Consider the following 13,448-nt stretch of genomic DNA (forward strand, 5'->3'; position numbering starts at 1 on the left):
GGCGAATCCTCACCTTCTTTGATCCGGGGGGCTTCGGTCAAGTCTTGTGTCAGGTGCACCAAACATGCACCAGGTATCGGCCACACATTTGACGGAACGGTCAGGCAGACACCGCTGGTATGACACTCCGTCCAGTTCCGGCAAGGCACGATCCATCCGCTGCTATAGATTGGCAAAGAAAACCGGCGGGGCGCATTTCGGTCCAATTCTGACAGCACTGAAACGCCTTATAGCCTACTGGAGCTCCGTCTCCGTGTGTAACTTCACTGCAAACGCCCCCTTCGCTGCTGCCCCGACCATGGTTCTGTAGGGGTCACTCATCAGATCATGCGTAAGAAACCACATGACAATTGCTGTCCAACTTGCAACCTCAGTCAACAGCATGTACACTGCAACTTCCCATCCATTTTTTGTTTACGTGGCTACCATTGCGTGATACGCCAGGATTATAAACTCCATTCAACCACATCAGGTCAAATTGTAATCATGTTCGTGCAAGCATCAAACACGAAGAGACACCCTTCCCTCCACATTGCATACAATAAATAGGCATGCAACCCTGCGCAACACACTCGCGCGCGCGCAGACCGCAGGAAGTCAACCACTTTCTACAAGTCCAAGGACAACCATGGAATACGTGCAGCAGCGAAACTGCGGAGAAAACCCGTTCCCGCCGTCCGGACTTTCACCAAGGAACACTCACGGGCGATGAGTTCCTCCTTTGACTTGCCGCCGTTTTGCATTGCATTTGTTTTTATGTGTGTGGCATCTCACCGTTGTCAACTATACCAAAAACCTTTACTATTGAACATACCTCCTGATTTGTGTTATGGCCATCATCAACGGTTCACTAATAGTTTATTCTTTTCGCATGCACGGTCGCTTTCAGTCGGCCTCTGAGGAGGGTCTCCAGTGCCGATAAACTACTCAGATAGGACTCAGGTTCAGCCACATCCGCAACGTTCTCTATATCCTTCAGGTAGGTTCTCATATTCTCACTCTCAAGGATTTGCGGTCGCGGGATCCACATCCGCATACCGGTGACGGCATCAAGTGAAATGTGGAGAGCCCGCGACCGCAAAGTCATTTATTACAAAACACGGACTAAAATACGATTATAAGGTATAAAAGTAAGCATGGCATATGCATTTAGTCTTCAAAAACTTAACTTTCGCACGCCTCTTGTTGAAATTTCCCGAATATCCATTAGCTAATACACAATGATAACCAAGAATGTAAAGCGCTTCAACAATTTCCGCGGCGAACTTCACGATTTACCGGATGCAACCACATACTTCTCGAGTAGCTCATCAGAGGAACTCGATTCGTGCACAAGCCAAACTGAATCAAATGATTGGCTGGTCCGAGTCAAATGATCGATACCAAAAGATAGAGCCTCTAAATACGTGGCCCAGCTGCATAGAAAAGGTTTGCACCAATGGCCGGTCGTGCATCGGTGGCTGAGCGGGGTAAGCTTGGGAACGGATCCGGTCGTTCGCCGTTCAAGTTCGGGTGGCGTCATCCGACTTCTTTTCGACTCTCTCGGTTAACAAGTTACTTCATAGGATGCTACTGCCTTTGCTGAGTCATATGTAGCATAAAAATGATGAGTTAATATGAAAGCAACTTAATGTTCCGAGCGCGAAGTCATAAATATGTATATATATCCAAGAACATTGTTAAGTTTGAGTCGAGATTTCCGAAAACACAAATGTCGAGTTCTTTCCAAGCCTCAATTGAAAGAAGTGATGTTGGTAGCAGAAAAAAGTTGGGTGAAGAAAGGCAGGTCGATGGATACATTATGGTACGTTGATACGTTCTGTGACGTTAAGATTCCTCATTTAACGAACGTCTTATTGCACATATTTCACGCAGTGAAGCAGAGGTTTTACGGCTCTCTGCATTTTGAGCTTGAGTCGCGCGTGCCAATCCACAAAAACGACCAAGGAATCCGATTTTTGGAATCGCGGTACTATTGCAAAGATAAAAATATACACAATCAACAAACCTCAACGGATTCTCCTCTGCAGATGCCTTAGGGTTACAAAATAAGGCGGTACATTCACCAGCCTGAGGATAAAGTGCAGATCAATTCGCCTCAAAATCGATATCGTCACAACGAAACAGATATCGACGGCGGGCAACCGCAGCAATCACAATGTCCGGCCAAAGTCCGTAAGAGTTATAAAAAAGGTTCAGTAAAAGCGGGAGGTTCCAGTTCACCTGATCAAGGGGAATAAATATGGAGATTGGCTGCTACATGTGGTTGGGAGAGGGAGCACATTGTTGGTAAGCTGTTCTCTACAGAGGTCCCCTGCAATAAATTATTAAAATTGTTTCATGCTATTTTCTCGCTTGCATTGACAGTCCATCCCTCCTTGTTTTGTGCGCTCCAGCGGTTTAACTCGTTTTTTCTTGGTTTGTGCACAAATACAATTTGAACACGCGCGTTTCCTGGCTTGTGCACTTTTAACCAATCAGAACGCTGGCTTATGCATGAATCGCATGTCCTCATCAGTAGTACCCATCGGTGCACCATTCCGCGTATTTTGGGATTATATCGTCAAGGTCAATTCCATGTCCAAGCCCAGAAGAATATTTCGACCTAAAGCGATGAGGATTTAATCTCCCAGGTGGAAAAATTTTCGCATTAATAAGGTGAATCCTTCCATTAAAATCAGCATGGCACGTTCTGCCTGATATGTATGAAGAAAGATCGCACTGTATAATTTTAGTTTTCAGAAATTCGGGATGGGACCACTTACTCACTATCGACGACGCGTTACTGTGCTTACTGTGCTGCTACTCGATATCTTTCTATATGCCTCTGTGAACCGCCCTTCTGATCTCTCTCTCCTCATGAAGCATGAAAACAAAGATTTCCAGACGCCTTCCATGATCAATGGATTTGACGCTTGAAAACATATTTGTACTAACTGGTTGTACGCGCACAGTAATACTTATGATCCTCCTGTATTCCGGGAGGACAACTTGGCTACATTGACCAAGAGGTGGTCTGACATAGGCTACACAGAGTATTTGGAAGCCCATGCGGATAACACGGGTTGAACGTGAACCCAATCATACCAGGAACGCAAGTTCATTGCGATCTGATTTCCTGTGGTGGAGTAAAAAGTACGAGCCCGATGAGTGTATGATGCCCGACTCATAGCATCTAGCTTCGTACTACCTTCCGGGCCATTTCCGTCATGCGTGACACACGTGTCCGTCGGATTTCACTTGGAGGTCGTTGGTTTCATGACGGTCGAAAAATTGTTATATATTGTTCCTGATGAGTTTAGGGTGAGCTTTTTAGATGAGGCAAATAACATGTTTTCTGTCACAATCATAGTTCGGATCACGAATGGAGATATTCTATGTATATAGCGCAACAGATGGGAGTCTTATCTTATTGGCGAAAGTGCTTTGGGAAACACTGCTAAGCTAGATGTAAAGTAATCGAGAATATTTCGGATTCGGAAGTACTTACCACTTAAATGAGGTTTCAGCGTGGATAACGAAATGTTGTAGAAAATTGTGTAGACATAGCAACTGAGGTTTAATACAGAAACACACGTAAGGTGCGATCTCTTATGTTTGGCCATTAACTATCACTGCATTCACTGGCCATTCCTCTTGAATGTAGCGCCAAATCTTAGTGAAAGCGGAAGCCCTCTGAAATACTATTCTGATAAAAATTTACCATCATGTAACTGATGGCACGATAAAGTGGCACGTGCGACGAATTCACGCAAAATGCACTTGAGCCCAGTTGGAGCAGAAGACTAGTAGTGACGGCCGCGTCAGAAGCAATGCAGAGGTTAAGAAAATAGTGGCTGGGAGCACCGAGATGTTGTACTGGACAACATGCTTGAAGACTCTCCGAGAGCTCGGGTTATGTGCTCAAGTAGGTACCTGACTAGATTGTCAAAAGTTCGCGTAGTGGATAAGAATGTGCATGCGAAGCCGGATAAGTGGGGCCAGCAACTACGGGGTACGCAAATGCTCATTAGGGTTGGAAAACAGGAGACTAACGATAGGTAATTAGAACGGAGATATGATGAATAGGCATAAAGTGCTCAATTCAAATGAAACAATGATCATTGACTTTCTCTGATTTACAATAAGAATCTGCAGCGTTGTTCCTGATACCATTGATATGTTTCTTCATTTTCTTGAACAGCGACTTATGGCGTGTCGCATTTAGGGGTCAAGTGAAGGTTCTTTGGAACGCTGTTTACTTCATGTCGTTCTATAACAAACCACAGTACAACACCAAAAAGCCAGTGATTAGCTGGTTTGAGGAGTTAAATAAGGGACAAAAGTAGACATAACACACGTTTATTCTTGGCAAAAACAAAGGGCGGTGCGTACATCACACAATTGAAAATTATCCATCTACAGGCAAATGGAGAGAATATGCAGAAAAATGGAGTATTTCCCTAGACGCAGTGATCATATTACAAAACAGCATATTTCACTTCCTTCCGGCGGTAGCGCACTAACAACACTGAATTAGAAAATCGCGGAGGCTATGGCGTCATATTTCTCTTCTGGTGCACGGCGATGTATCCCTCAAGTTCCCCATCGCTTTGCAGCCCAGATAGATTTGCACGCCGCCTGACTTCCTAAAAAAACTTATGAAGTAAAACCAGATTTATCCGGGTCATAAAATCAGCGATATAGCGACCTTATAATAATCCGTGAAATCGTGTTATAGTCTGACATGCATTGAAGGCAGCAATGGGTTCTACACTTGATTGCTCAGTCAAGAGACGGTCTCACGACAGGACATGTGCTGAGCCGGCAGCGCCTCCGTGAATAGCGTATCCAGTCAGAGCGACCGGCTCTGTCAACTGCAGTGGTCTGGCTACGCAGTAAGTTAGTTTACCAGGAGTGTGTGGCAAAAAAAATAAAAATGATTACGCTAGGTTGAGTATACAAAAATAAAGAGACCAGACGGAACAGACTCACTAACAATTGTTCTCTTTAAAATAGTTCGTCGTTGGCCCAGGTCAGCGAATAAACAATAATCCAATTATGTTGGTCCAGAGGTCTTCTTCTGAACAGTTCCCGCATATAATAGATTCTGAAGATGTCTGAAATGTTTTGGTGCAAGAGTTAGTACATGAGACTCGCGAATGACCGCTGCAAGCGCGAGCGAAATCAGAAGAGAGGGTCGAAGCACGTGACCACGCTTGTATTCTGTGAAATTGTACAAGTGCGCGTTTTTGTAGTTTTTCGTATTCAAACAAAAAACGATTATGCAATTGATGAAATACGTAGTGTTATAATGGAAGTAAAATAAAGGTACAAAACGCCACACAACTAAGTACACCAGAACCAACCTCTCATATATTCGAGACTAGGAAAAAAGACTCCTAGCCGAGCAGAAATCGATACGACTGTGCAATAAAGTTCATCCTCACACCTACAGAATATCGGCTTTACTCTCTAAAGGTGTCACCAGATCTCTCTTGTGTTTCCTAGCACCCCTTGTATTCAGTGAGGCCTACTGATCTGTGGAGTTGTTTGAACGGTCAACTCTCTTGTCTGTACTCACGCCTTCATTAAGTCCCGGCAAACCAAAATCGCTTTGAGATGATGGGTTGTGTCCAATGCTTGCGGATTTTATTAGTTGTGTTCAACTTTCTCGTTGTGGTAAGTGTAGCTTTCACATGGCTACAGAAATTGTACTTCTAAAAAAGCAATTTTACGGTGTGTCTATCCGAATGTAAATGAATATACGATGCAATTTTGTCCAGCACCATATTGCAACTGTGTTCAGTACTGACCTTGTAACTGTCTACAAAGATGTGAACGTACCATACCGCTTACAAAACTATCTTTCACGCTCATATTCGATCGAGACTTCAGAAGTAGCTATTAGTGTTCTCTTTTGTTAGCAACGGAAACCACTTGGTAAATCAGAAGGCGAGAAAGAGACACTAATAAAACCGTTTTTTAGGGCGTGAGGTTACAACAACTAGGTGCACCGCAGTCAAATACAATACAATACCAAAAACAGAACGGTTCAAACGAAAGACTTATCGTTCTGAGTGTGAATTGCAGTAGTTCCACCGAGTTCGTTTGGGTGCAGGTAGTCGTGTTTCTTTTGGCAGATTCCTTGCTACACGATTCTGGTTGTCCGCAGTTTTTGGTGCGGTCCGACGCGCGAGTGATGCGTGTGTGAGTGTTTGATTGTGTTCTGTTCCTGTATATAGGTCGTTGCAATGAATGGGACATGAAAACAATGTGAAATCACCTGGTGTCGTTCGAAAGGTCATGGAACGGGATTTGACTTTTGGCGTATTCATGTCACGATTTTGACGCGTGATTGTGAGACAGACGAAATGGAATGGGGGTAGTAGGTGCCGGTGGGAAATTGATTAGAGGAGTAATTAAGCAGAAGGGTAAGCGTTACAAATACTCCCATTTTAGAGAGGCGCTGTCATCAATCCAGACAAGTCACGTCTTATCTGGTGATGCAAGTTGTGGTATGTGGAACAAAACAAAGCACGCGGGAGACAGTGGATGCGGATGCACTAATCAGATTGGGTAACCGCTACATAGCGCAATGAAGTAGTATTGTTGCCGTCGGGTAAATGGTCTCCACAGTTTATTAATCGCAAACGCTTTGGTAGGTCACATTAAAGAGACGGTTTGACATCTTTCGGTCGCTTGATTTAATATGTATCACGCAGCATCTGTGTGGCTGAACACCTGAAATGTTCTGCTTGTTTGCTTGGTGTATTTGGGAAGGCAACTGAGTTGGTCGTTTACAAATGGGTCTGAACTTACCAATTAGCAGCCATTATGGCTGAAAACCACTAATCAATCTCAAGTCCATTTTTGTGTCCCCCACATGATTGTACGTTGATCTTCGGTTCTACACAAACTACTATGCCATTATCTTTGAATATCTTCATTTTTTCTGGGATGTCTTTACAGATGGCTGTCATTTCTAGCCAGGAGCGCTAGTAGGGTGTGGGGTACTGTAAATGTTAGCCGCCAAATACGTGTTTCTTGGTATCCGGTGTTAGAAAACAGTCGTGAAACGATCCTTTTGGTAATCAGAAGTGTTCGACATGTTTGTTTTTGGATGGCTTTACAACAAGAAAGTTGGACTGTAGAGTGACTGCCACCAGGTCGTGCATCTATGTGAACCCGTGACACTGTGAAGTGCACGCGTGATACTCAGGGCCTTCCATACCAGATTGGGTGTACTCGATGAGTGGAGGTCTGACTAAAATTCTCCTGCCCCCAGGTTAAGGTTTGAAATATGTGTCTACTTGCTCCTTAAACTAAAGACTGCTATAAAGGTCTTATGCCAACCACTGCTGCTTTGCGGTTAGACTTTCGGGTTAAAGGTTTTGATTTACGACCGAAGTCGTCCTGTCCAGGTCTAGAGACATTATCAGACATGGCCCAATCGCGCCCTCAATTGCGCTCGTGCATCAAAGCTATTGCCTTCAATGCATAGCTCCTTTTCCAACCCATCCCACTTGACAGCCCACTGACAGTGCTGGATTTATGCACCAATTTACCAGCTCGCGCGTGCAATGCGCAGCTACCCCCCAACCAACTCATCGGCGAACGAAACTGCGGCAGCTACAACCACTGTACGACGAGTACGCGGTTCTTACAGCTGATGATGATGACGTCCTGTCCAGGCCGGGGCAATACCCAGGGCCGTGTACAACCGTGATATTCGCAGTTAACAATAATCTCGCCACAACCGTCGCGCGGTGCCACCAGCCGGGTCGCCTTACTTGCTGCTTACATCAGGGCGGGTAAGCAAAAGTAAGCTTCTGGTAGCGTCTTCCTTCTTTCTCTTTCACATGCTTTCTCTTCACCCATCCCAACCACAATAATGACCTTCCTTATAGGCACATCCGTTAGAAATGACAACCCTGTTAGTTTGTCCGGAATCTTTGCGCGCCAGTTAGCGCTGACTGCCTCGGACATCTCGAAGTCTCCTCGTTCAGCCCACCTGGCTGATTTTAATGTTCGCGCTCTGAAGGAGGCAGGACAACAAGTTGTTCTTGCTCTTAAACTAGACTCGCTTGATGCTGATGTGTGTGCGGCTATACTTGGCGTCAATATGGTGGGTCTTTGGTTGAATGGTTGTCTGTTAAGAGTTGCATCTGTGCGGTTAATTCGGCAACATCTGTGAGATTATCCAATAAAGATACTGATAGTCGCTGCCTGTTTGTTTGATCTACGTAGATCTACATGGCCACAGAAGATTGTACCTTCCATACACTTCAAAACAGTTCTTACGAAGCCCTAGACATCTTATTGTGGGGTCCAGATAGCTCAGTTGTTAAGGCCCGAACTTACTAACCGGCTGGTCTGTGGTTCTCACTCGACCTCTTCATCTCAACTGCTAAGCTTGGACAACCTGGCAGCACCTCAGCCGTTGTACCTCCTTCGGATAACATGCCAGTGATGCACCTAAAGAGGGCTTAGTTGAACGATTCATTATTTATTGTGGTGGACTAAGAGCTCATATAATATTGTGATTACCAGAGACATGAATGCGCAACTGGGCGCAATGAGGTTCAATTGGTTAGTCCTCTTGGACTGAAATCGAGACTGGCTATTGAGAAGCTTTCAGACCCTGGTGTCAAAATAACTACATGAGCCACCTACTGTAGTCCTTTTGGAAAAACTCGCTTTCTGATTTTGTCTTACTGGAAGTGTGGGCGAGATGGCTCAGTGGTTAGAACGTGAATTCACTGAACGGAAGGTCCGTGGTTCAAACCCGACTTCCGCGCCTCTCGACTTTGGTAACCTAGCAGTATCCCGTCTCTGGTGCTTCTTTTGGGTGGCGTGGCGGCTAGGCACCGAAGGGTGTTACAGCTAAACGACTAGTCGCACTGGAAGTTACTGTCCGTAAACTTACAAGATGCTACGCGTTCCGCTTGTCGAATGGTTCAACCAACTAGATCCAAGCGCTGGATCTTGAACAACATGCTTAGGTCACTGGAAGCTTGGACACGTATTTCTTCCAGTCGAGAGTACAAAACCGCTAGCGAACTGTTAGACTTTAGGTGAAAAGTAGTGCCTGCGCGGATCGAGGACCTTGGTTGATCCAGAAAGTCGAAGAGTTGGAGGAGGCGAAAAACTGGTAATGTGCGTAAACTGTCCCAGCTGACGCGCAATGGTGAACGGAACAGTCACTGGTAACACTACCTTGCTTATCTTAAAAAACAACAACTCATAAACACTTTCACAGCTGCATAAAGTTACTTAGCTGGATTCGCAACCATCAAAGGAGCCACCGACAATGAACTCGGAACACCCGATGGCTTCGGGAATAAGCGAATTCTCTTTATACTTCACGCATCATCCACCTGCTTGTCCTGACGAAATCCCACTCGCTCCGTTTAAAGGCGAAAATGAAATCTATAGTCGGTGCTTACCTTACTTATTCGCCTCTATTTAACGAAACAAGCCCTCCCAACCAACTTGGCTGAGTCATTAATTGTGCCTGTTTTCAAAACCGGTGCTCGATGTGAGCTTGGCCATCGCAGAGAAATTAGCTTGACTTGCTTTGTAACTAGATTCTTCACGTCGTTCGTTCTATATCGTCTTATGGAGGCGCGTAAAAACGTGACCCGAGAACAGCAAGCAGAATTCCGGTCGGGATGTGACTGTGTAGACCGCATCTTCACACTCCGTCATGCGGCATGCTTATCAGTGTCCTACAATCACTGTGGTCCTTGACGTCAACAGTGCTTTCAGTTCTGTCGATCGTTGGTTATCTTTAATACACTTGTGCAACAGGGTTTGTCCTAGAATTCCGAGAATATCATACACATAATTGTGGGTGCGTAAGAGTGTGTAGGAAGTTCTCCAACAGCTTTTCTACAAACAGTGATGCCCGGATGTTTACCATCTCTATTTTTGTTTAGTTTCGTTATTGTTGAGATGGTTGGGTGGAAATTAGAAATCCCCGCGTTTAGATCTCTCCGAGCAAGCAGTTTGTCAACCTAGAGTATGCAGACGTCATTGTTCTCGTTTCGGGAGAATAATAATGAGCACAAGCATTACTGGAGAAGTTGGCCAAGGTTATCCAGTCCTTTGACATATCCTTTGGGTCCACAAGGTGCAAAGTCAAGTTCCAGGACGTGTAGTCTTTGAACATGTTTATGAGAATTCAAGTAGTGATACTAAGAATTTTGGAGCACTGTACGTACCTCGGAAGTTGAATTTCCCCTACTGTATTGTGACTAGCGAATTGAACGCACGGGTCTCGAAGACCAGCTTTGCGTTTTCCAAATTGCGCCACTTGTGGCGCCAAAAAAGGATTTCACTGAGTCTCAAAGGACGCGTATATCAGACTACAAAGCAAGTCGTTTTGTTATTCCTTTGAGACCGGGTCATTACGGGTAAAGGATTTGAGACATCTTCCGGTTATTGACCACATATCACAGAACCAGTGAATTCGCGAAAGGGCAATTAGGAGACGGCTTCCCGTGATGCTTCCCGAAAAATGCATCAAGCGCTACAAGCCAAAGTAGCTGGACCATGTAATACCCATGCTGAATTTCTACTTGTCGATTAGGAGGGCTAAGTTGCGGGGTGGAAGTGGTTGAAATCTATCCAATGCATGATTATTGCAACAATCTAGGGTTGTGAATAATGTTTCACCTGTTGACTGAGCAGGTGATCTCGCTAAGTACTGACTTTGCTTGAATAGCAGCTAGCTCTCATTATGAATCAAGGAGTTTAGGGGAGCAGGAAGCAAAGTCGTTTGCTATGAGTGTAGCACGGTCAGTATCGGTAACGTGTTATTACACATTGCAGTTAATAATAGCCAATAGATTATCCCTTTCTTCGGTGTACGTACGTAGAAAATTTTAATAGAAGCATGGTTTCATTTGGCACGTTATATCCTCTTCGACACCCGTCGTGGCCTTGTTCCTGGAAGCCTAAATGCTGGCACAACTGTCATTCGAAGGCCTCGAATTCTTGCAACAGCCATTTATGTTTTTCAAGGACGTCGTTTAGGTGTTTATCACGGCTGTATTAGCCATTTTAGTCGACACGTACTTTTCATGTACTTATTTTAAGCTCGAGACCGCTCGGTGGTTTAGGTGCGAACGTACAGACCGGGAACTCCGTGGTTCGAACCCAACCTCTGCATCTAGACTGTTCGTGTCTAAGTCCGAGTAGCCTGGTAGTATCTCATGCTTCCTTCGGGTGGCATGGCAGCTGTGCACCTGAAGGGTGTTACAGCTGTACGTTTTTATTTTACTTATTTTGGGTTTCCACATACCGCATCAGTTCGGTCCTTGTTTGGTCAACCCTTCTGGCTCACATCCCTTCTCTGAGGCTTTGGGCTGTGGCTCCAGCCCGTGTCTTGGTTGGCAGATATGTAGGAGTGCCTTTACGATTACTGGTTCTAATGAACGGGCGCGTCCGAACACATTCCCAGAGTTTCTGGGGAACATCGGGTTTGAGCAGCTGCTTGTTATTTCTCCAGGTAGTCCACAGCACAGTATTGTGTGGAAAGAGACAGCTTCTTCTGGATCACATATATATTTTTTAAGTTACCCAATTGGAACTTGAAGTTACCATCAGAATATAGGTATGTCGGGAAGATAACATAATTACCTAAATTTGCATCCTTCTCAGATCCACTTGAAGGGATCCCACTTGTGGCTGGCGATTTTCACAACCTTGTGTGGGCGATTTTGCTGCCTAATGTGGATCCATTTTCTGTTGTTAACTTCAGCAGCATTTGTAGTAGATGAAATAACATTAATTAGTCAACTATCCGTTGTAGCGACGTTTTGGTTATTCCCAATAGATTTGGTTGGTATGCACGTAAATATTTTTGTTTTATCCAGTTTTTTGCAAAATGCCAGCATGCTGATGACGTCACCGCTTTTGGTAGTAATAATTTTACCCATAGATAGATCTGTTTTTCAGATTTTCCACACACTGCTGACAGCAGCTTGTATTTTGGTAAAAATCACTTCAACCTATCCGTAATTACTGGTGGGTTCTACGTATTCCCAGCGCCTGCTTGCTTTGGCAGGGAGATTTAGCACCCACCGAAAAGGTCATGGTCACTATTATCACCAGAGACAGAATAATCGGTGTTGACACTGATGCTCCTCTTTTTAGTTATATCTGCGGTCCTGAAACGAGGAAGAGAGAACGCAGGTCTTTATGCTACCCTATAGCACTCCGATGTGCCTACAACTCAGATTGTTCGGTCAGATAATCTGAAAAGAAAATGACAGCGCGAACAATGAAGTCGACTATTGGCCATTTCCCGCATTGTATCCAGTCAAGCGTAGAGAGATTACTGAACCTCCATCCCGGAAGGCGAACCGTACGAACAACAACTGAACTCTTCGCAGTCTGTCACACTCCAGACTCTTCTACCAAATCCCACGTTTTCCACTTAGCAGTTTGCGCTATTCTGGAGGAAGTACGAAAGGCAACACTCGTGTCGGTAGACGGGTGCGTCGTACATGGCTGAACAGCCGCAGTTGATGGTACTGGATGTTTTGCGCGAATAAAGTACCCGCTGCACAAGCAAACACTTTTTTCTTGTCACCTCATTACAGAGTCGTCGACCCACCTTACACCAGCCACACTTCTGAGACGTCGGTTTGCTTTTTTCAGGGATTTATGGATTGATGCACGAGATCGCGGCTTTCGCTCTAGCTTTATGGGTTGAGTTCATGTAGTTCATCGGCTTCTGTTCACCTCGAAGGCACAAGCGTGTAGCACCGCTTTTTAAGTCCTCAGTGTTGGGCGATAAGCTTGCTTTTGGGCGGAGTCACATAAAAAGGCACCTAAAAATAACTAAACTGGGTCCTTAATTCAGTGTGGACAACAGTAGGAAAAAGGTTATTTCAAACATCAAATATCCGGCATGAGTAAAATTGTCGCCCCATAGAAGTGCTTTCTGTATTGTTGAAAATCTTATTAAGAAGTTCCCACCAGTAAAAATCTACCGGCTTTACCTTGTTCAAACAAGTTGTATGCAAGTATCAGGCCCACTGGGAGGTAGCGGTAAAATAAGAGAAAGGGATCAAGGATTTCCAGACGCTTTCCATGACCAGCGGATTTGAGGCCGGTAACCATTGTTGTAGCATTTCGTTGGACACGGCCAATGAGAGGGAGGCCAACTTGACTGGAGTACTCAAGAAATGATCTGACATAGGCTCCATAGAATATTTGGAAGTCCGTGCGAACAATACGGAATAAAAGTTAACACAACCAACAACGACAAGTTCCTTTCGATCCGATTTTCCGTGATGGAGTAGAACGGACGTGCCTGAAGAGATTATAATACCCAACTCATAGTATCTAGCTTCGTATCACCTTCTGTATCATTTTCACCATGCACGACGAAGGCCGTCACGAAGAGACGACCTTACCATAATGTGACGGTGACCCAATGAGCCATACTGAGAATG

At 44.8% G+C, this 13,448-nt stretch overlaps 1 protein-coding gene across 1 annotated transcript in view; it reads left to right on the top strand.

Annotated features, from left to right (window-relative positions):
* Positions 1-2,242: 2,242 nt before the first annotated feature.
* Positions 2,243-13,448, top strand: part of T265_10641 (hypothetical protein) — a gene marked incomplete at both ends in the record, with an annotated part of 35,489 nt that continues 24,283 nt past the window's right edge. Inside the window, 2 exons of the mRNA XM_009177080.1 lie at positions 2,243-2,289; positions 7,903-8,107. Of these exons, the coding sequence (XP_009175344.1) occupies positions 8,105-8,107 (3 nt within the window). The remainder of the gene's footprint in view (positions 2,290-7,902; positions 8,108-13,448) is intronic.

Source organism: Opisthorchis viverrini (assembly GCF_000715545.1).
Source record: "Opisthorchis viverrini unplaced genomic scaffold opera_v5_394, whole genome shotgun sequence".
Taxonomy (NCBI): Eukaryota; Metazoa; Platyhelminthes; class Trematoda; order Opisthorchiida; family Opisthorchiidae; genus Opisthorchis; species Opisthorchis viverrini.